The sequence below is a fragment of the Colletes latitarsis genome, chromosome 11 (genome assembly GCF_051014445.1).
Source record: "Colletes latitarsis isolate SP2378_abdomen chromosome 11, iyColLati1, whole genome shotgun sequence".
NCBI classification, from domain to species: domain Eukaryota; kingdom Metazoa; phylum Arthropoda; class Insecta; order Hymenoptera; family Colletidae; genus Colletes; species Colletes latitarsis.
The window spans coordinates 21,681,532-21,706,528 of NC_135144.1; the positions used below are offsets into that span (position 1 = coordinate 21,681,532).

Here is a 24,997-nt window from a genome sequence, read left to right on the forward strand (position 1 = left end):
TTTTTGTAGATCAAGAAATTGATTTGCTGTATAATTAACTCCCCGAACCAACTACGGAGTTAACAGTTAACATATCTTATAATTTAATACATCGACGAGATACGCTACTGAAACACGTTGAACGTAATATCGTTCCACTTTAGACTTTCATAAATAATTAACTTAAATATATAGTGCGCTTTCAACATTCTTTGTTCCTTCTTAGCTCACCATGGACATAGAGGTAAGTTCTTCAATTATTATCCTATATACGTAGCGAAGAATTTCTGTAGAAGTAAAACAATTTAGCTATTGATTAATTATTATACTTTATAGTACGCAGAATAGAAAAAAAATTGCTTGTTATCCTACTCAGCCTATAAAATAGAATTTCAGAAAGTATCAGAAAGTTCGTTAAACGATTATTTTACCGAATTGTACAAGATGTCCTACGAAATTAATTAAAATGGAGGACTGTGACGTGGAAACTTCTGGAATAACAAAATGGCCGATTAGATTCGAGTAGAAATATGAAAATCCACGCTCGAAGATCGCCACCATCTTCGTATTCATGATAGTTCGCAGCTGCGGCTGGAAATCTGAATTGCAACTATTCCACTCTGTTATTCTGTTGCCAACAGCCAATGATTTCTGTGAAATAGCATCGATCAGACTCAACCTTCTGCGGCTTGACACGGAAATTTCTAAGTTATTCTTCCAGCGAAAACTAACCTCGTCCCAAGTGGCGCGAAATTTGAATAAAGAGAACGCGAACAAAATATTTAATGACCATCGAACTGGGTCAATAAATTAATTACCAGTTATTGCATCGCGTTAAGAGTTTCTAATATATCTTATTACAATTTTTTAACGCTCCTAAATCTCTCGAATATTTTTTTTTTAATCAAATTCAACCGCACGAAATTCGAACGAAGAGAACTCAAACGAAGTATTTAATGACCATCGAACTGGGTCAATAAATTAATTACCAATTATTGCATCGCGTTAAGAGTTTCTAATATATCTTATTACAATTTTTTAACGCTCCTAAATCTCTCGAATATTTTTTTTTTAATCAAATTCAACCGCACGAAATTCGAACGAAGAGAACTCAAACGAAGTATTCAATGACCATCGAACTGGGTCAATAAATTAATTACCAGTTATTGCATCGCGTTAAGAGTTTCTAATATATCTTATTACAATTTTTTAACACTCCTAAATCTCTCGAATTTTTTTTTTTTAATCAAATTCAACCGCACGAAATTCGAACGAAGAGAACTCAAACGAAGTATTTAACGACCATCGAACTGGGTCAATAAATTAATTACCAATTATTGCATCGCGTTAAGAGTTTCTAATATATCTTATTACAATTTTTTAACGCTCCTAAATCTCTCGAATATTTTTTTTTTAATCAAATTCAACCGCACGAAATTCGAACGAAGAGAACTCAAACGAAGTATTCAATGACCATCGAACTGGGTCAATAAATTAATTACCAGTTATTGCATCGCGTTAAGAGTTTCTAATATATCTTATAACAATTTGTTAACACCCCTAAATCTCTCGAATATTTTTTTTTTAATCAAATTCAACCGCACGAAATTCGAACGAAGAGAACTCCAACGAAGTATTCAATGACCATCGAACTGGGTCAATAAATTAATTACCAGTTATTGCATCGCGTTAAGAGTTTCTAATATATCTTATTACAATTTTTTAACACTCCTAAATCTCTCGAATATTTTTTTTTTAATCAAATTCAACCGCACGAAATTCGAACGAAGAGAACTCCAACGAAGTATTTAACGACCATCGAACTGGGATAAAAAATCAGTTACCAAATATTGCATCGTATCAAAAATATCGAACGAGTCTTATTACAATATTTTAACGCCCCCAAGTTTCTCAAATATCTTTGAAAAATAAAATTTATCGTACGTAATATGAAATTGATATTTGTTCCAGGCCATATTCCCTGGTGGCACCAGCTGGAGGGAAATATCCTTCTGATAGTGATCGTGGCTGCAGTAGTCCTCATACTTGTGATAATAATCATCTGCGTGGTGATCTTCATCGTTTGTCGTCGCAAACGTAGCCAAATGAAATGTAAGTTACGTTCTGTTCCCTATTATGTGTCTGTCATTGTGATCTGCTACTCACGATTCGCATGACTTATCCGATGGACTTTATTTAATATTACAACAACGTCGTAAAGATCACGTGAATATTGAAATTTAATAGATATCGTGGCTCTGAAAACTAACAAAAATTGTACTTTGAAGCGGGAACAAAGTATTCGAAAGCTCTCGTTAACAATTGTTTATCGAATAACTGACAAATTTATATTGTTCCTTGCTGCTGCTTTCGGGCGTAACAATTTATTCGATATCCCATAATACATTACTCGCTTAGCTCTCTTACAGTTCATTTATTATGCTTAGTAAAACATGTGACACTGAATTCTCGAAAAAGTCCAAATTAAAATCAAACGACGTTTACAACGAATATATCACACTCATCGAACGCAACATTTACATTGTTTATTTTCACGACGACGGTACACGATAAATACGCATTATTTGAAAAGTTTAATATCGTGCCAGGAGTCTCGTAATAATATTTCCACACGGTATTCGCGAAACTTTTACGAAACAAGCTTTGAAAAATGTATTCTCTCGTACACGCACAAAGATGGATTACACGTATTAAATAGAATTCGCATAGTAAACGTAGTCTGCGTAATTTAACGATATATTATGGAGATTAATTTGTTGGCCTAAACGAGGACAAGGCATGTAATGCATATTTGTCGTAGCTGAACCTCACGAGTTACCGTCAATATTGAAAAAACGAGAAATAGTTAGCTCCTTTGACGCAGCACATTTCCTAGTAGGCCATTCGATGCATCGTTCATTTCGAAAAACGCCATTCGTAATCATCGAGTAAAATTATTACGACAGAAATATCGTCGCGACGAAACGAGACTATTAAATTGAATAGACAGCTTCGATTGTCGAGGACAAGCACCGTTTGTACATTCAAATTTTTCGAGTATTTGTCAACTGTAATTTGTTAGTTCGACTTGAGGGACACCCGAAACATCATGCGTTTGTAAAAAAAATACAATTTCTCTCGTCAGAACTGGCTGCAGACATTTGTCACGTGTATGCTTTTCCTACTCGATTCTGTATGTAATGATATATTTCAATTTGTAGAAAGCGTGCAATTTAATAAATTTGCAAAATTCGTTGCTCGGTTACTGGTTTACGAAGTTTCGCATTTCATTAAAATTACGTGAAATTTCTTTCGAGTGTTCTGCTATATCGAGAAACAGTTTCATAAAATATTTAATATTCGCAATAGCTTGTATGTCATCGCGTACGAGAGGTACAAGAAAATTGAATTAATTTTTTCGTCGCCTCGATCAGGATTGTATTCAAGTATTAATTACTTAATACGTCGCATAATTACGAAGTTTCATTGCACCGTACGGTACGTTCGTATAACGAGCAATAAAGTTGTCACGTTGGTGAAACTTTAATATCGCGATCGGATGACTGCAGCCAGATTTGCATAAATCACGGCACTGCATACATTATTTTGCGTTGTTATTATCGCATAGTTCATGCTAGTTACAAGAGAAGCATGTCTATTATGTTACGTAACCGTATAAAGTAGATGGACAATGCGAATTTCTCATTTGAATGTAAAAGACAAGTACATATACATATACAAAAATTGTTAAGTATACGAGCCGGTGCTGCGTTGCTGCGAGGACGAGGAGGCGTGCAAATCTTATCGATCGCCATCTGTAGATCGTCTAACTACGTCTGCATTCGCTGAAAAGGACTTCCCAAATTAAATTTCGTCGTTTTCATAATTTTATTACTCCTCTTTACTGAAGCGCCAACATTCAGTCTCGCATAAATAGCTCCAAATAGCTTCGAATAGCTTCGTGTAGCTTCGAATAGCTTCGTGTAGCTTCGTGTAGCTTCGAATAGCTTCGTGTAGCTTCGAATAGCTTCGTGTAGCTTCGAATAGCTTCGTGTAGCTACGAATATAGCTTAGTAAATAGCTTCGAATAGCTTCATGTAGCTTCGAATAGCTTCATGTAGCTTCGAATAGCTTCATGTAGCTTTGAATAGCTTCGTGTAGCTTCGAATAGCTTCGTGTAGCTTCGTGTAGCTTCGTGTAACTTCGAATAGCTACGTGTAGCTTCGAATAGCTTCGTGTAGCTTCGAATAGCTTCGTGTAGCTACGAATATAGCTTAGTAAATAGCTTCGAATAGCTTCATGTAGCTTCGAATAGCTTCATGTAGCTTTGAATAGCTTCGTGTAGCTTCGAATAGCTTCGAATAGCTTTTAATAGCTTCGAATATAGCTCACTGAGCCTTTGTAACTTTTACTACATTTGAAGTTGCAATTATATACTATTAATTTGGTCCTCGTGCGCGCAGCAGCCGGCACCGGTTTTCGTGTGCAGTAGCCACCCACTAACACAGGAAAACTGATTCGTTTCTGCTCTACTTTTTAATTTGGACTTGCTAAACAAAACACAGACAGTAATCGGGTGGTCGAGCTGGAGGAACGCGAACAGTAAGTACGAAATACCAGCCCACGTTTGGCGCTAACTTTAAACCTTCGCTCTTCTTTTCTCTTTCGCCGTATTCCTTTCATCGATTCTCTCAGTATTCTTCTCGGTGTCGTTCGGCTTCTCTTCGTTCTTCTTCAGTCTTCGTCTCGAGAGTCGGGCAAATTTCACGAGCAACGAATCGAATTTAATTTCACTGTAAACTACAATCCATCCTTAAATGAAAACACGATCGAAATGTATTAAACGCGCTTAATAAATTGCATAGACTGAGGGAAACGGATAAAATGGAGTAAATTTCTCTGCGTCAAACACAAAATTTCCTTGTCCAAAACAAGGGGTGGCAAATTTGTTTGGTTTAGGATGCGAGACATTTATTCGTTGTTCGCGAGTTTGGTCGACTTTTAATAATATTTTTCGCTGTATGAAAGGCACGCATGCGCACGTCCCGGTACGCTAATAATTTGGTAGAATTAATTTCGATGTATATAACGCTGAGCTCGTGTACGTGTATGGCTGTATATGGGTACTGGCGATGCCACGATATCCGCAGAGCACCGGTTACTAACTCGTCCTTGGTAAATCTCGTTATACGATTGATCGATGGAATTATCGGATCCACGTATCGGCAGCTTAACAAGCCACGGATCCGAAGAGGATTGTGTAACACCGCCGTGCCAAAGAACTGGTACTGATGAATTAAGAAACTTTCGTACGCCATTGTTATTACGATGGACAGCGTCTCGAGACAGATGACTCAATCGACTAGAAAGCGATTATGGATTAAATTACTCGAACGGTGATCGAATATTCTCTATATAAAAATGGAAAACAAAAGAAAAACGATTCGTTGCGTTCGACGGAGCAATAGTGACAAATTGGGGTTCGATCGAGGGGCAAATTTGTTTTTGATATCTCTCTAATTGGAATTTAAATGTAAAAATTTATAATTTTTTAATTGTTTTAAGGCGTGGCGCGTTATATAATTTCAGCAACGAAAGGACACGAATCGAGATAGAGAAATTTAAATTAGTATTTTAAATGTGTTTGTAATGTGTTTCGATATTTGGATGTGTTCTGTGTGGAATCTGATCTAACGTTGATCTGAGCGTCCTGTTGATGGTTTACTGCGGTGATGGATGTGTTTATAGAGGATTGGTAAGTTTGTGTCTGCGTGTATAACCAGCACATGCTTGGATATTGTATCGAAAAAAGTTTCCAACAGTGTCGTCCACGTGTGTCGAATTTTACGAGGACAAATGAGCCGAAAATGTGGGGTACGATGATTCGATGGGAGGCTTCGTTTCCAAGAAAAGTGATATTCAGTGAAACTTGGCAACCTGTCTGTCTATGGCTCACTGTTTCTACTTCCATCGATATTTTAGATTCTGACTGCTTAAAAGATACTAAAATCCACAAGGAACAAGAGAATATTATCACCGAACAGACACGTTAACAAATGTCAAAATAATCACTTTTAATATTTCGGAATTAATTTTCTCGAAAACGGAGACTTCCGTGAGAAAATTTCACTGCACATTTTCGATTCGTTTTTGCACAAAGAACAACTTCGTATTGGGTCGTGTACCCCGTACGCCTTCAATTTCCCAGGGATCCTTGAAAAACATCAAAGACTGCCAGGAATCCCAATTTATGGTAAATAAAACGATCGCTACGCCGCAATGATCATAAGGGATGTGTCTTCTGTTCGCAGTAGAGTCTCGATTATTGCAAAAGATCGCGGGAAACTCGGTGCAACGATCGAGGGCCACGCAACGATCGAGGTAACCGATCCCAAACGAAAAGGAGCCTCGCTTAGACAGTATATCTTCGCTTCCCGGTCTAACGTCGCTCGTTTTAAGCGACCGTTATTTCCAATTAAAGAACACGGTTCTCATACAATAATCCAAGTTCTACTGCATATTGCGCCGCAACACGAATCCTCCGCCTTTTACCGTAGACGCCATTGTACACACCCACAGAACGATAGAATCGTCCTATCGCATGCTCGACGTATTTTTCTCCTAGCTAGATCGCCGGGTGCAAATGAAGACTTGCATCAAAGGGTAACGACGGTGCGACGAGTTGGAATATAAACGCTTAATCATTTTTTATTATTTATATTCACGTAATATACGAAAATTTATTTAGTCGTGTCGCGAAATTTTGATTCGTGCAAAAGTCAAAGGCTGCAAATTTCTTTTTAATTATAGCGTTGCGAATTTCTAAACAAAAATCAATGACCTTGGAACGACCTTGAGCTCAAAAACGCCGATTCGACTCGAGTAAAATAATTAATAAAATAGCAGGACAACTTTCACTCAGATTCAATATTACTTCATAAAACTTGATAGATTTGTAGCTTTATCGACGAATAAGGTTTTCATATAATTCCATAGCTATCGTCTGAGTAAATTTCCAAACGCCACGACACTTTTCGTCACCCTCCGGCCTTCGTAGTGGTGTAATCGTATTTACGTATTATGGGAGTCGTGACTTATCGACTTTATTGGTGTGTGTTAACGTAACAGCAGCCCCATGATATGTGTAGTGTGCACGAGATTGTCTCCAATCTCCGATCTCACACAGGAAGCCGAGACATCGCACTCCTCCTCCCTCCCCCCTGACGTTTCTCGTCCCGTCTTCCTCCACGCCTGAATGCATGTTCCGTTGCATAATTTAGTGACCACTTCCGGCTTATAATAGTTTACTGTCGAAGTCCGCATAGAGGGGCACAGGTAAGGGTTGCACGCGTAAATGAATAGGACGGGGGGGGGGGGGGGAAAGGTTCTTTGTTATTCGAATGCAGCCCGCCTTTGTTGCATAATTTAGAGACGATTAGTTTATACTGATCTCCGTTACAATGGCGACGCGGTTCTATTCCGCCGCGGAGACACTTCTCGAGGTGAAAGGTAGGTGAAGGGTTGCATGCTCGATGAGTTGGAAAGCTCTCTATTATTGGCTTGACCGTCGTTCTAATCGTGACCTGAAACGAAGAATCCTTTCGACGATATGAATTTTTCGGTTCGACCGGGCTATTGGACGCGCGGAGAATATTTAGAACGTTCCCCGACGTCACGTAAGAGCTCCAAAACCCAGCCAGAGCGTTTTAGAAATTCACGCCCGCGAGCCAATACGACCAAAGAAACTCTACGGAAACGGAATTAATTCTTATTTAAATAACAACGTTTCATTTGCTCTAGTTCGTTTTGAAAATGTAAGGCTGGCCTCCATTGTACTTGGACGCCATTGTTGCCAGAAAGATATCTGCGAAACTTAAACGCGCGTTTTTTCAGGTTAGTTTCACGAGCAAGGTAAATAGAATTCTAGAAACTAAAATTAAAATCAGATTTGAGTACTTTGAGAAAATATTCCTTGATGTTTTTACGCTTAAATTTTATTTTATTTTCTTTGTTTTGCTTTCGTTAAGTTTGTTATATAACGTTGGTCTCGTTTATACTTCGAGGCCAGAAAAATATCCGTGAACCCCAAACTTTTTAGGTTAGTTTTTACGACCAGGGTAAACATAACCCTAGGAAAGTAAAAGTAAAACGTTTTAAATAAATTTAATTTTTATTAGCAACAATTATACAGGGTGTTCACCAAAAATAATTGTAATTGGCCCTGCAAATTTTATTTAATTTTTTAATAATTCTTTAATGAAGCCTCAGTCAAGAAATAGTATTCTTGATTTTCGTCTCATTTTGGCCTCTAAAATCCCTCATTAAAATTTTTTCCGGGGGTGGCCGAACACCCTGTATAAAATAATGAGGATATTAAGGAGGATATTATTCTGTTACTATTGGACCACCCAATGTTTGCAATTTTAATTCAATCTTGTATTAAATCGAATCAACATTGAACGGAATTTTTCGAATATATCGCCGGAAAATATCGTTCGTGGGGATTTTTAAGCTGGATATTCAAAGAGTATCGTTACACGAGAACGGAAAAACAGACAATGGAAGCGCGTTACGGGTTCTTTTGCCGTTTGTTAGGAATTTTTTTCAAACCGTTCGAACGCGATAAATTTCTTCCCCGCCGGCGAACTTTCGGTACGGATTAGAACGAAAACGAAAAAAATATTTGGAAAATACTTGAAAGGAGATCGTTCTGAAGTTTAATTAAAAAGTTTGAAAGGGTCGTCGTCGACCGGCGGGCAACGTTCGATGGTTTACGTCTCGCGAAGAAAACCGAAAGCAATCAAAAGGATTCTTCGTTTCAATTTTTATACAGGGTGGCAACCCTTTTAAGTGCTGTGTCCTTCCCTGTTGTATTATTCAACCATTTCCCCTCGACTTTGTAACAAATGATCAGCGGAAAGTCAATATCCTTTGCTCTGGGGGTACAATTGAACGTTGATTATATTATGGAACAGTAAAATGGCGAAAATTCAATTTACCTTCGGACTTCGCGATTTTTCCTCGAGACGTTTCGATGTTAATAGTCCGCTCCTGCGATGCATTATTGAGAAGCAATTCTAGGAAAATTTCACAAGTCGAGAAGTAAGAATAACGTCAGAAAATTACGACTTTCCCGAAGCTGTCAAAATTTCACGTTCCTCCTATCCCCACCCTTAACCCTTTCTCGAACTATAAGGGTGAACGGTACAGTTGTTGGCCAACGTTGCTTCTATTTCAAAATCGAACGAAATTGTACTGTTTTCGTCACATTTTGGGAACTGTTTACGTCGATTTTATTTTGCTCTCGTTCATTTTTAACGCGCAATGTTGGTCTCTGTCATGCTTCGACGCCATTTTTGGATGCTAAAAAGATATCTGTAAAACCCAAACACGTATTTTTAGGATAGTTTCACGAGCAGAGTTAAATGCAACTCTGGAACATGAAATTAAAGAAATATTCCTGAAGTAACTCTCTTCCTCGATACGTTGACTGCCGCGTGACTCGCATATGGGGCACGCGATTTTCCACCGAGGAGTTAAAAAACAATTAATTCTCAAGATCGCACGTCAAGGACAAGCACGTGTTTTTAGGTTAGTTTTGCGTTGATTTTTTCACTGTAAAGTTAAAAGAATTCATTCCAAAGATGTCAGAGAAGATAAAATTTTCGATGAAACGAAATTCGAGGGGTTTTTGGCGGGTCGACGCTGTACCGTTTGGCCGACGTTCGATTCCCTGGTGCCAGCACTGAAAAGCGGTGACCGCCATAAGTGTCTAGCACGAAAGTTGATTGCACAGTCCGGACGGCGGGCCGCCGAGTCCCGCGACGTCCTCGCACTCGGCCCAACTTCCGGTGCACACGACGGCCGCGCCGCGATGGCCGCTGAAGCCTGGCGTGCTGGTGCACATAAACCGGAGCCACAGCCTTCGATCGGGCCTCAGCGTCCGCGGCGGCGGCGGCGAGACGCTACGAAACGAGCTGATGGCCAGGCGTCGCGACGAGCCGATGGCCGATCGATTCCTCATGGAGGCGACGATCGTCAAAGTCCCGGCCAAAGTGTTCCGTAGGAGAAAGGAGAACGCTCGGAGGAGCCTGACCGTGTCTAGTCTGCACGACGACGGCATGATTGCCAGGGCTAATAAAATTAAAGCGATGTTTGGCGTGCAGCTTAAAGAGCAGGCCACTTTGCCCGGTATTTCCAGAGAGAAGACAGGTGAGTCCGCGTCCGTGAGAGGGTGGATGGGGGTGGAGAAGACCCTTTAACGCTGGCGGACACGATGCACGATTATTCGCGGCTCGAGTCTTTCATTTTGCGCCCGTGGCGCCGCCGGAGGACGCGGGGAATTCAAATGAAGCGCGAGACGATCTCGTTAACTCCTCTTTTTAACATCTACTCCGTTCTTATTTTTTAAGATTCGACGCGTGATCGTTCGCGTAAATTCTTGTAGCTTACCGCGAGCCAGCTTGGGAGAATTAACAATATTTATTTGAATTTATTTTCTATTTAATTTCAGCAGAATCTTTGATCGCAGAAAATGTAGAAATTCTCGTAGTTAATTTTTTTCTTCAATGGGAAATACATATAGAATCGAGGGAAAAATTCTGTAGCTGATTATTTAGATTTCGAATAATCATTGGAAATTATCCAGAGTCCACTGAATTAAAAGCAACGGAGGTCGGTTGGAATTTCGAAATATTCATCGAAGTACGTATTATTGAATACTTGATAAGCGCGGGGCGCGACGAAGATATCCGGTACTCGTTCGGACGAAAAACTGTATAATTTTCGCGTATCTGTTCGCCAACGTTAAAAACAGTTGGCTTGATCCTTTGTAATAAATTGCTATTAAATCCCCCAGCGATGCCTTTTTAAATTACAATGCCCGTTTGAAGCGCGCAATGTCGAATACTTAATCGCAGTCGATGCTCGAGGTCTTTTGAAATGTAGCGAGCAATCGTACCGTAATTACAGAATTTACGCAAATCGAAGGATTTCCTGTATGGGATAGCGCATAACAGGATATTATATGCTTTGATTAATGTACAATATTCTCTCGAATTCTTCCAGCGTTAATCGAATTTAATTTTATTCGTCGATTACGCATTTTGGAGGCTTTAATGCCGAGCGTACCGTTTAATTGCTTCTGTACGATTTAATGGCTCGCCGATGTAGTGAATTTACAAAATGGGCACAGTCTCGGGAACAAATGCAAAGATTGCACGATTATCTAATTCGTTGGACGAAAGAGACGTCGCAAACACGTGTTAGAGCCTTTGGAAATCAATGAACATTTTCGTTCGACGCTTTATACGATTTCAATTAAGCTGATTTCAAACTAAAATCGTGTTATTTCGTTCCCAATGCTCGATTTAAATTTATAATGCGACCGCCGTAATGTTAAAATAATGTTTTCACGGGTATGGAAATATTTGCTTTACGTTGTCTCTGTTCCGCGTTGTTATTTATTATCCTGTAACTCGTTATTCCCATCTCCATATTTTTCCGTTCATTAATTTCAAATTCACCTCGTCCCGCGTCGTCCTCCAAATTACTTTCGTTCGAAATTTTTGGCACGACGATAAATACTTCGGTTGTTCGATGAAAACAAGCGAACTGAATTGTCAAATTTTATGGAAAAACATTCTCCCCGCCACTATACTTCAAACTATTCGACAAACTCTTTCTAATACAGATTTTAAGAAATTAACGAATCGAAATTTGAGACAAATCTGGATTTTATACAGAAACAAAAATTTTACAGGGTGTTCAGCCACACCTGGGAAAAATTTCCATGAGAGATTCTAGGGGCCAAAATAAGACGAAAATCAAGAATAGCAATTTGTTGATTGAGGCTTAGTTAAAAAGTTATTAACGTTTAAAGTTGCGCTTGTAGAACGACAACTTGAGAACAGCTGCGTCACCAAGTATCTACAGGCGCAACTTTAAACGTTAGTAACTTTTTAACAAAGCTTCAATCAACAAATTACTATTCTTGATTTTCGTCTTATTTTGGTCTCTAGAATCTCCTATTAAAATTTTTCCCATAATGGCCGAACACCCTGTAATTAAACTGTTCCAAGAACTCAATCAAAAAACAGTATTTCAAAGTATCTTTCTAATAAAAATTCAAAAGAAACAATCCATCATTTTATAAAGTGGTCCTCGGGAGTATCATCGAGCCAGAAAAAAAAATTTTCCTCGATCGTTTTGAGAAATTTTGACGAGTCGGGAGGAATGCGATTTACGCATATTTTCGCGGGATTTTCCCCGGGGAAAACGAAGCAATTTTGCCGGTTGATAGGTCGCACGTAACTGCATGCGAAAGAAATGAAAAAAAAAAAAAAAAAAAAGGCCTCGTGTCATTGCTTTTTCGTTTTGTGTTTTGTGTTTCCCTTAGCTGTGACTTACAAAAGAATAGCGCCACGGCAGCGGATATTGCATGCGGAATCATCGTGCGAATCGAATCGCGGCAACGTTTCCCGTAAGCGGAAAAAACCCGGGGCAGGTACGTAACAAAAATTTACAAACACGAGAGCATGTGCCGATTAAGCGCGAATTTTCTGTCCTGCGTCGTTCGTTTTCGACGTGTGCACGACGGACGAGCAATTTTTCACGCGAGATATTTGCACGTACAGGATTACGACCAGACGAAAATGTTTACAGGATTTAAAGGTACGTTCTTAATTATACAAAATCCATTCTGAGCTGTTTTGCGGAATAATTAAACCGCGTTTGGCTGTTTAAACATCATGAAATCAAATTCTAACCCCCCCTTTTTGCGAGAAATGCATTCTTTTCTAAATCCATTTTATGATTTACAATTTTCAAAATGAATGACGATGTTGGCTACTTGTACTTTTAATTTTGTATTATACAGGGTGTTCGGCCACACCTGGGAAAAATTTTAATGAGGGATTCTAGAGGCCAAAATAAGACGAAAATCAAGAATTTGTTGATTGAAGCTTTGTTAAAAAGTTATTGACAATTAAATTAAAAAATTGCAAATCGTTTTGGAAAAATTATTTTCGGTTCCGGGGGTCAATTACAATCATTTTTGGTCATTACACATACCTCCGAAATCCTATCCACTTTCGAGAAAAAAAATCGAGTAAGTGCTGAAAATTTTGGACGGAAAAAAAGACTTTCGAATCGTCTTGGAAAAATTATATTTAGTTGCTGAGGTCAATTGCAAGCATTTTTGGTCAACAGACATACCCTCGAAAACCTACTCAGTTTCGAGAAAAAAATTCCTTACCGAAAATATAATTTCTGGCCAGAAATGACTGCCCGAATTTTCATGCGAATCTTCAAAACGTCATAACTTCTGAACAGATTGGACGATTTTAATGTTTAAAAAAGCAATCAACGCGTATTTTAGTGAGGAATATGTAGAAATTCTAACAATATTGAAAAAGTTGTTCCTTGACCACATAAAGTGAGTAAAACCCCATAAAACTGGTCCAATTTTCAAACTGCCATAACTCCTACAATAGTGAACGTATCTCATTGAAATTTATCATGGAAGTAGAACTCATGGATACCTACAACAAAGTATTAGACAACTTTTCCGTGCAGCTTCAACTTAATTAGTTACACATAAAAAACTATTTTATAAGAAAAATAGTAGGAGGTGCCTAAATTTTTCGACGAAAAAAAAAAATTTCAAATCGTTCTAAAAAAATTAGTTTTAGCTAGGAGGATCAATTACAATCATTTTTGGTCATTACACATACCTCCGAAATCCTATCCACTTTCGAGAAAAAAAATCGAGAAAGTACTAAAATTTTTCGACAGAAAAAAAAAATTTCAAATCATTTTGGAAAAATTATTTTCTGTTGCAGGGGTCAATTACAATAATTTTTGGTCATTACACATACCCCAGAAATCTTTCGCATTTTCGAGAAAAAAATTCAGTACGAGCGGAACTTTAAACGTTGATAACTTTGTAACGAAGCCTCCATCAACAAATTGCTATTCTTGATTTTCGTCTTATTTTGGCCTCTAGAATCCCTCATTAAAATTTTTCCCAGGGGTCGTCGAACACTCTGTATAATGATCCTACTTCTTGGTCCTGCGTAATCTCATTGCAACTGCCTTTAACGTATTTTAAGTGAAACCCGTCAGTAATCACGACGAACACCCTTCTAAACATTTATTTTAATAAATTAAAACTTGTTCCAGCCAATGTTGATGCACCCAAGTCGTGAATTTTTGAAATAAAATTAGTCTTGCACACGCTTTTCTCGTTTCAGCGACGAAATGGAAGACAAAGAAATCGAATTTTAATACCGTTTTACGTAAGTTGTAGCATGATCGTGCAAATTAGATGATAATGATCCCGGAACGCATGTTTGTCAGAACCTTCGACGCTTCTTTCGACTAATCCTATAAAATCCCCGTTTATTATATCCCCGAAACGTTATTTCAGCAAACTGGAGTAAAAATATATCCGGTTATCGCTGTTTAAATAAATTTGTAGGGACAAAGGATCGGGTTCCAACACTTTGAGTGATCAAACCGAATCCGTGGGAGGTTCGTAATAGAAAAATGTACGCGGTATTTTGCGGTTAACAGCGCGAGGATGGAATTCGTCGAGAGGTATATCGAAAAATGAAGTGTTTACACGCGAATTGGATTCATTCAATCTCAGTGTTGGTTCGTTATAAATCCTGTACGTACAAACATTCGTGTGCAAATAACGTGAATCAGATATACATATCGTGTTTACGAAACGCTACTACGAGACAGTTGTAATTCACTTAATTAAAGCTACGCGTTGCACGCCGAGATGGGTCTTTGCGCGAAATATAACGATTTCGGCTGTAAAATATTGCTGCAATCGAAACTGCCAACGGAACGAAATTTTCAACTTTCGCAAACAACTCGAAAAGTTATCGATGATAAATTATTACGGGCTTCGGTGTGTTCGTCGAATTATTAAATTGTTTCTTAATTCGTAGACACGTGAATATTCGTTCATTTTTATTACGGACATACGCGAAGAAAAAAAGGTGAAAATAAAAATGGAGAAACCCAGGGGCTAACCTCGAACGTCGGGAATCATAGTTTACGCAACGATCGAAGCATATCGAATGGTACAGCTTGCACATTTTTATCTCTCCGCTCTGCGGATACAAAAAATATAAAATCGAAAGAGAAACGAACCGGATACGTAGTAAAAAAAAGGGTGCAAAGAGGCGAGGTGGAGGTGCTACGACGAAACCTAACCTCGAATATCTCTGTGCCCGGGCAGATACCAGAAATAAAATAGGAGAAGAAAATACCCAATAAAAGGAAGAAATATAAACCCAAAATTGAAAGTGTTATCCCGAAACGTAACCTGAAATGCGTTCACGTTAATATCGAGCATAGATATAGACAATAGCGACTCACTTATAGCGTTTAGGATCGCGAGTAAATATTTCCCCGATAAAAACGTGAATTCTTTCTTGAAACACACACGTATACACACTGTCTGTCTCTTGTGCACCGAGCAAACCCCCCTCTACTCGAACAGTCCACTAGAAACTTTCCCCAAAACGGATACTGGCATCACGTGTCTCGTAGGTCTCGCCTGAATCCGAACTTCGCGTGTCCTTCGTGTTTAATTATGCAAAGTCATGTTTCATTTGCACTTACAGATCCCAATCAAGCTGCGAATAACAATCACGTGAACAGCGTGTCGGAGGGTCTTCCCGAGCCCGGTACGAAGACGTTTTACGAAAACCTACCTTTCCACGGGATCCAAGCACCGCCTAACAAGGTCAGTAAAGAATCGATATCCGCTCGACAGGCTCCTGCTGGTTGTTATTTAAGCATGATCTTCTACTTGTAAGTTTCCACTTACGTGCTTGTTAGTAACAGCGAGATGCAAATGACGGAAGATGCACGACGATTTGAAAATGGCGGCCCCTTTCGACGCCACTGGGATTTCTTATTTTCCAAGATGGCCGCGGTATACGCGATTCCTCGGTCGCGAATCGAAAAGAAGATCCCTCGACGCCGTCCGTATGCTTCTGCTTTCCCATTCACGCGGTCTGACGCCTATGACGTTCCCCACGAGTCCTCCATTGTCATGTTTCACTCGAAAGATCGACTACTATACTAGAATTTTACTAAATTTCTACCAAACTTTGACTCGACATCGAGACGTTATTTTTTATTATATTATTTTGCCCCCAAATTGTAGTACTAAATTTGTTTCTCATCTTTAGATTCTCATCTCATTTTTGTTTTCTCATTCCGGTCAATTTGAGGATGTCTGATATGTTGGGAGGGTTAAAAGCAAAATTTTAGACGTGGAATTTTACAAAAATTTCCTTTTTTCTATCAAACTTTGACTCGACAAAAAGCCCCTATTTTTAGTCTTCAATTGTCGACGCCTATGACGTTCCCCACGAGTTCTCCATTGTCAATTTTACTAAATTTCTACCAAACATTGACTCGACATCGAGACGTTATTTTTTATCATATTATTTTGCCGCCAAAAAGCCCCCAGATCGTAGCACAAAATTTGTTTCTCGTCTTTAGTGATCGAACGGTTTAAAAATAAAAATACGCGTACAAATTTGATTCCGGTCAATTTGAGGATGTCTGATATATTGGGAGGGTTAAAAGCAAAATTTTAGACATGGAATTTTACTAAATTCCTTTTTTTCTATCAAACTTTGACTAAACAAAAAGCCCCTATTTTTAGTCTTTAGTTGTCGACGCCTATGACATTCCCCACGAGTTCTCCATTGTCAGTTTTACTAAATTTCTACCAAACTTTGACTCGACGTCGAGACATTATATTTTATCAAATTATTTTGCCGCCAAAAAGCCCCCAGATCGTAGCACAAAATTTGTTTCTCGTCTTTAGTGATCGAATGGTTTAAAAATAAAAATACGTGTACAAATTTGATTCCGATCAATTTTAGGATGTCTGATATGTTGGGAGGGTTTAAAGCAAAATTTTAGACATGGAATTTTACTAAATTCCTCTTTTTCTATCAAACTTTGACTCGACAAAAAGCCCCTATTTTTAGTCTTTAGTTGTCGACGCCTATGACGTTCCCCACGAGTTCTCCATTGTCAATTTTACTAAATTTCTACCAAACTTTGACTCGACATCGAGACGTTACTTTTTATCAAATTATTTTGCCGCTAAAAAGCCCCCAGATCGTAGCACAAAATTTGTTTCTCGTCTTTAATGATCGAATAGTTTAAAAATAAAAATACGCGTACAAATTTGATTCCGGTCAATTTGAGGATGTCTGGTATGTTTGGAGGGTTAAAAGCAAAATTTTAGACGTGGAATTTACAAAAATTTCCTTTTTTCTATCAAACTTTGACTCGACAAAAGGTCCCTATTTTTAGTCTTCAGTTGTCGACGCCTATGACGTTCCCCACAAGTTCTCCATTGTCAATTTTACTAAATTTCTACCAAACATTGACTCGACATCGAGACGTTATTTTTTATCATATTATTTTGCCCCCAAATTGTAGTACCAAATTTGTTTCTCGTCTTTAGTGATCGAATGGTTTAAAAATAAAAATACGTGTACAAATTTGATTCCGGTCAATTTGAGGATGTCTGATATGTTTGGAGGGTTAAAAGCAAAATTTTAGACGTGGAATTTACAAAAATTTCCTTTTTTCTATCAAACTTTGACTCGACAAAAGGTCCCTATTTTTAGTCTTCAGTTGTCGACGCCTATGACGTTCCCCACAAGTTCTCCATTGTCAATTTTACTAAATTTCTACCAAACATTGACTCGACATCGAGACGTTACTTTTTATCAAATTATTTTGCCGCCAAAAAGCCCCCAGATCGTAGCACAAAATTTGTTTCTCGTCTTTAGTGATCGAACGGTTTAAAAATAAAAATATGCGTAGAAATTTGATTCCGATCAATTTTAGGATGTCTGATATGTTTGGAGGGTTAAAAGCAAAATTTTAGACGTGGAATTTTACTAAATTCCCTTTTTTCTATCAAACTTTGACTCGACAAAAAGCCCCTATTTTTAGTCTTCAGTTGTCGACGCCTATGACGTTCCCTACGAGTTCTCCATTGTCAATTTTACTAAATTTCTACCAAACATTGACTCGACATCGAGACGTTATTTTTTATCATATTATTTTGCCCCCAAATTGTAGTACCAAATTTGTTTCTCGTCTTTAGTGATCGAATGGTTTAAAAATAAAAATACGTGTACAAATGTTATTCCGGTGAATTTGAGGATGTCTCATATATTGGGAGGGTTAAAAGCAAAATTTTAGACATGGAATTTTATATAATTCCCTTTTTTCTATCAAACTTTGACTCGACAAAAGGTCCCTATTTTTAGTCTTCAGTTGTCGACGCCTATGACATTCCCCACGAGTTCTCCATTGTCAATTTTACTAAATTTCTACCAAACATTGACTCGACATCGAGACGTTATTTTTTATCATATTATTTTGCCCCCAAATTGTAGCACAAAATTTGTTTCTCGTCTTTAGTGATCGAATGGTTTAAAAATAAAAATACGTGTACAAATTTGATTCCGGTCAATTTGAGGATGTCTCATATATTGGGAGGGTTAAAAGCAAAATTTTAGACGTGGAATTTTACAAAAATTTCCTTTTTTCTATCAAACTTTGACTCGACAAAAGGTCCCTATTTTTAGTCTTCAGTTGTCGACGCCTATGACGTTCCCCACAAGTTCTCCATTGTCAATTTTACTAAATTTCTACCAGACATTGACTCGACATCGAGACATTATATTTTATCAAATTATTTTGCCGCCAAAAAGCCCCCAGATCGTAGCACAAAATTTGTTTCTCGTCTTTAGTGATCGAACGGTTTAAAAATAAAAATACTTGTACAAATTTGATTCCGGTCAATTTGAGGATGTCTGATATGTTTGGAGGGTTAAAAGCAAAATTTTAGACATGGAATTTTACTAAATTCCCTTTTTTCTATCAAACTTTGACTCGACAAAAAGCCCCTATTTTTAGTCTTCAGTTGTCGAGCGATACAGGAGAATAAAAAAGTGTTTACGAATTTGATTTTTGTTCGAGAACGTCTAATATGATCGAAGGGTCCATTGTTATCGTTTTATTGAAGGGTCGGCGTTTGAGTCCGCCGCGTTCCTCGGGTGGGTGCATTAATTAACGCGGCGGTGGAGTCGAACGGAGAAAAAGAAAGAGCGAAATTGAGAGTGGCGATGACAAAGCTGCGAAAGAAACCAACCCCGGTGCCCGTGAAAGGCCGCCCAAGGGCCGAATAATAGGACAATAGTTTTCGCTTACGCGGGGCGGCGCGTGGTTGCCGAGGAGAGGTTAACTCCGGGGCTACGAATGAAGGTAATTTGATAAAAGGGGGTCGAAAATATCAGGAGCGCGGGAATACTCGAGGCTCTTAACCGCGAAAAGCGGCAAGGAAAGTCACCGTGAAATAATCGCATTATAAGGACCTCGAGTGCTGGCTGTCTGAGCCTTGGCCCTTCCTGAAGAGGAACGTTGGAGGACGCCAGGAAACACGCCGGAGGAGTGTAGAACGAACTGGGGGAGTATTGCACTTTGTGGTCCGTGGCCCTTTACGCGCACAGAACCGAGTTTCGAATGCTTTCCCTGCTAATATTCGATATCTGCTCGGTTTCGTTGCGTCGAACGCACGAAAAACGATCCTCAAATCGAAATATTAAAGGAAATAAATTTGTATAGCATTTACAAATTTTAACTCGTGTAATTTGTAAATGTCTAAAATCGACTGCTTTTGGTTTTATCGACTGTCTGACAGTCGACGAGTTCGCAGTGAAAACGTGTACATTGTAGAGTCAGAGTGTTACGAAAACGAACTATACAATCTTGCGAACTGTACATCGCTCTTAGGAAAGTTATCGCTGTTGGAATGGAAAGGAAGCGTTCGAGTCTACAGTTTATAATTATTGCATCGATGTAGAGTGATCGTGTTACAAAAACAAACTATACATCTTGCTGGAGAGAGGGTTATCGAACGCAATAACTCGAATTAAATCCATTGGGATGATATCGAAGAAAGAAGATAAAGGAATCTAGAGTCAAAGTGTTACAAAAACGAACTATACAATCTTGCGAACTATACATACCTCTAGAAAAAGATTGTCGAACGCGGTAACTCGGAGAGCTAATGAGAGCCGACGAAGAGAGCCAGAAAATATTGTTTCGAGTCTATAATTTATATCGCATCGATGGTCGTTGTTTTTCGGTGGACGAGGAATAATGGGGACGCGAAGTGGCCCAATGATGTTTCGCGTTTCACGGTGTGACGGATCGTCGCTCGAATAAATAAACATTCGGACACGCGATGTAACCGCTGATCAATAATTTGCATATTCATCTCTCGCGGCGAGTCGAGTGGTTCCCGGGATGAATTATGGATCCCCGGGAACGGGAACGCGTCTGGTAAAAGCTTCTGTGAGCCCCCGAAGATGGTCGACAAAGGGACCCGCTAATATCTACTCTCTTGCCTCTTCCCTTTCAGCTTCTGTCCATACTCAATTACTTCGGGATACGGACCGTTCTGCTTCCGATACGGTCATTACGGGGCCACTCGGTTAAATAAGAGAGGATTAACCTCGGTTCTCGCGCGCGGCAGACATCATAAACTATACCGAGGGGGCCGTCGTTGAGCGCGCTCGCCGCGGTCTCGTAAAAAGCTAACGACTCCTTCTACGACTTTCTTCTGGCCGCTTCTCTCGAGACAATGCATTACGGGTGTTGTTGGGCCACGGTGCTGGTTTTATTATTTATCGCGTGAAACCGATCGATGTTCTCCGCCGATTCTCGAACGAGACAATGGAGGATGCAGGAAAGTACCCTGCTGCTCGAATTTAACGCTCGAAGTAGTATTGGTCTACGCGTGGTCCGCCGCGAGGGAGAAAAATTAATATTTTTCTAGTAAATTTTACGCGAGTCGAAAGTACGTGAGAAATATTATCGTTGTACTTAACGGATGCGATAGTTTTGCTTGGAATCGTCGTAATGGATGCTCGTCGTTGGTGAGCGAAACTTCTGGATCGTTGACGGTCGTAGCGCGTAGGGAGAATCGTTTATTCTACGACGAAAACGTTGCCCCAGCTATAAAACACTACGCAAACCTAACGAGCATCTATTAAGTTATGCTTTCGAAGTAGTTGGTACTAGCTATATGTTCTGTGGAGTCCCACGAACTCGTGACCCCAATATCTAAACCTGGTATAATCAGTTAACCGGGGAAACTTTCTTAACTGCGTGTGTGTAGTTCGAAGACATTTAATCGCTTCACTAATGGAAGTATCAACCACCAGTATTAACTCACGTTGGTTTTCGGCGCTCTTTTGTTAATATAAACAATACATTGTGTTTATATAACAAATATGCCTGTTGAAGGAAGAAACGATTATACAGGGTACTTGGCTACCCCTGGGAAAAATTTTAATGGGAGATTCTAGAGACCAAAATAAGACGAAAATCAAAAATATCAATTTGTTGCTTGAGGCTTCGTTAAAATGTTATTAAAAAATTAAATTAAAAAATTTCAAATCATTCACGGAAAAATTATTTTCGGTTGTGGGGGTCAGTAACAATCATTTTTGGTCAATAGACATACCCCCGAAATCCTACCCAGTTTCGAGAAAAAAATTCGTTACCGAAAATATGTCTGATCATGAATGAATGATTACCCTGAAATTTCATGTATTTCAAATCGTTCTGAAAAAATTATTTTTAGTTGCAGGGGTCGATTACAATCATTTTTGGTGAATACACATACCCCCGAAATCCTACCCAGTTTCGAGAAAAAAATTCGTTACCGAAAATATGTCTGATCATGAATGAATGATTACCCTGAAATTTCATGTATTTCAAATCGTTCTGAAAAAATTATTTTTAGTTGCAGGGGTCGATTACAATCATTTTTGGTGAATACACATACCTCCGAAATCCTACGCATTTTCGAGAAAAAAATTCAAAAAAGTGGACAAGTTTGTCGTCGAAATTAAAAAGTTTCAAATCGTTCTGAAAAAATTATTTTCTGTTGAAGGGGTCGGTAACAATCGTTTTTGCTGAATAGACATATTTCCGAATTCCTACGCATATTCGAGAAAAAAATTCAAACAAGTGAACAAATTTATCGTCGATATTGGAAAGTTTCAAATCGTTCTAAAAAAAATATTGTTGGTTACGGGGGTCGATTACAATCATATTTTATGGATACACATACACACGAAATCCTACGTACTTTCGAGAAAAAAATTCTTTACCGAAAACATACTGTGTGGCCGGAAATGTTTCTATAACTTTTTAACGAAGCCTCCATCAACAAATTAGTATCCTTTATTTTCGTCTTATTTTGGCCTCTAGAATCTCCTGTTAAAATTTTCCCCAAGGGTGAACGAACACCCTGTATATTGAAATAATAATAATCGAATAAAAAGCCTCCAAGTTATCATTTAAAAGTATTTGCACAGGCGAAGTAACAATTTTATTTATAACTTTTTCTCTGTATAAGGTGGGCCATGTAAATAAATTTTTCTCTGGGCCACGAGACCAGAAAAATTCAAGCCCTAAGCGGGCGTCATTTTAATTTTAATATCGAGGAAAACACACTTCTCGCGATGAAATTGAACATGTATCCGTACGAAACGCCGAAAATCAGAACATCAGAGCATTTTCCAATTGTTTATCCCGCGCAAAATTTTTCAAAGGTTCACAAAGGTTTCCAATTTCGTCATGAAACATTCTCCCGGTTCGGGTATTACGGAACTCGTTATTTTGCGCGCCGGCGATAAAAATTTCGTCCCCCTCGAACGCGAATTTCATGAAAATTCACCGTTGATTGCATCAACCCTTTCGTTACCATCGCGATCGCGGGAATCTCTTTCGAGCCGCGGAATAAAATATTATAAATACAATAAGAGCGGGGCTAGCAAAGGTTCTTCAAACTATTTTTCAGCCGGGATTTACAGGTCAAAGGCGGGGAAAAGGTTTCGCGTCCCGCGTAAGAACTTTTCGATGCAAATTATCGCATGCATTTGCATTAATAAAAAATCGTCCGACGTTCCCGAAACGTCGAAACGTTTTTCATGAATCGATTATCTGTCGTTTCCATGCACGGGTATAAAAACAAATATTCTTTTGTCCCTTTCGAATAACTCGGGCGTGAAAGGGTTAATTTCAGCATTGTTTACGTTCTTTCCGCTGATGAGCGCGAAATGAAAATCATCGATCGAACGTTGAAATTACTACGGTCTCCGTTTATCGTTAACGAGTAACAATATTGATTTGGACAATAACCAGAGAATTAAAACTTCATTTCGCTGCGAGATAATTGCCTACACATTCTATTCTATTGTACTAGAAATCCATTAAACGTTTAATTATCTCGAACCAAAGGAGAATCGTAAAGAAGTCGAAGAAAAGGGTTAGTTCGGTGGACGAATAGCTCGTAAACAATGTAACGTCTGCTCGACGGTGATTTCATCTTTTTTTTTCTTCTTTTTTCACCCCTTCGAGTTTCGCGTTTCTTTTTTTTCTCTCGTCTCCTTTTAGTTTTCGAGAAAGGGGAATTCAGGACGAGTTTAAATATCTGGGACGACGACGGGGGCTTCCGACGACTATTCAAAGCTGATTCCTCGGGAGTATCGCTCGCTTCGTTCGAATTGCAAAGCAGGTTTCCTAAAAAACGTTGTAACGAACCGTCCTACACAGTTCTTTTTCACCGAGTCCCGGCTTCCCGCGCGACGTTATTTTGCCAGAGAAACACGCTTTACCTTAAAACTGACATCCGCGCGCCGTCGTTCGCTTCCCCGACGTCAAAGAGCAGATAACAATGAATAAAAGTTTTCCCCCCCTCCTCCGCCTCTCGCGTTTCTCCCGTCTTGTCGACACGGTCCTAATTTCAGAAATAGAAACGAGCAGAACTTTCCCTATGATCGTGTCAAGTGTGCGTTATTATTCCGATTCAGAAAGTCGCGGACGACGGGGGCCCAGGGAAAATGGGAGAGCAGAAATAATTAACTCTCGAGCAAACTTTCTAACAAATGGAACTAGAAAGTTGAGGAATTAAAGTACGACGCGGGACGGTAGTTCAAGCGAGTCCCGGTTCCTTTTCTATCGGTCGTTTAATTACTTTCCGTATAGTTTAGATAATTCTTTGGCGATATTGCCTGTTTTCACCTCGATATTCCTGTCTTCGTGGCTAAGAATAAGAACTTTTAAGATCGAATAAATTTAGTATTTGTTGCTATCGTCGGACCTCGAGAGCAAAAATTCAAAATGGAATCTTACTGCATGTTCGTATGTTGATTCAAACCTGCTCAAACCTGGTCAAACTAATCGAAAACGCCTCTTTCATAGTTGAAATTTGAATACAATTGGTATCTTAATGACATAACACAGTACATTGATAAAAATTCAAAATAGAATCTTATTGAGTGTTCATGAGTTGATTCAAACCTGATCAAACCTGGTCAAACTAATCAAAAACGCCACTTTCATAGCTGAAATTTGAATACAATTGGTATCTTAATGGCATAATACGGTACATCGATCAAAATTCAAAATAGAATCTTATTGAGTGTTCGTAAGTTGATTCAAACCTGATCAAACCTGGTCAAACTAATCAAAAACGCCTCTTTCATAGCTGAAATTTGAATACAATTGGTATCTTAATGGCATAATACGGTACATCGATCAAAATTCAAAATAGAATCTTATTGAGTGTTCGTATGTTGATTCAAACCTGCTCAAACCTGCTCAAACTCATCAAAAACGCCACTTTCATAGCTGAAATTTGAATACAATTGGTATCTTAATGGCATAATACGGTACATCGATCAAAATTCAAAATAGAATCTTATTGAGTGTTCGTATGTTGATTCAAACCTGCTCAAACCTGGTCAAACTAATCAAAAACGCCTCTTTCATAGTTGAAATTTGAATACAATTGGTATCTTAATGACATAACACAGTACATTGATAAAAATTCAAAATAGAATCTTATTGAGTGTTCATGAGTTGATTCAAACCTGAT

At 38.7% G+C, this 24,997-nt stretch overlaps 1 protein-coding gene across 17 annotated transcripts in view; it reads left to right on the top strand.

The window, feature by feature from the left end:
- The window catches only part of Nrm (neuromusculin), a 457,462-nt gene that overhangs the window by 386,853 nt on the left and 45,612 nt on the right, over positions 1-24,997 (top strand). For 11 of the 17 annotated variants that reach the window (XR_013080582.1, XR_013080588.1, XR_013080583.1 and 8 more), the window contains exons 15-20: positions 206-223; positions 1,951-2,091; positions 4,545-4,581; positions 9,776-10,191; positions 12,377-12,484; positions 15,621-15,742. Coding sequence is in view for 7 of the 17 variants with exons in the window: in XM_076776376.1 (XP_076632491.1) it covers positions 206-223; positions 1,951-2,091; positions 4,545-4,581; positions 9,776-10,191; positions 12,377-12,484; positions 15,621-15,742 (842 nt within the window). In the remaining 10 variants the exon portion in view is untranslated. The remainder of the gene's footprint in view (positions 1-205; positions 224-1,950; positions 2,092-4,544; positions 4,582-9,775; positions 10,192-12,376; positions 12,485-15,620; positions 15,743-24,997) is intronic. The other 6 variants (XR_013080589.1, XR_013080590.1, XR_013080585.1 and 3 more) reach the window with 5 other exon arrangements.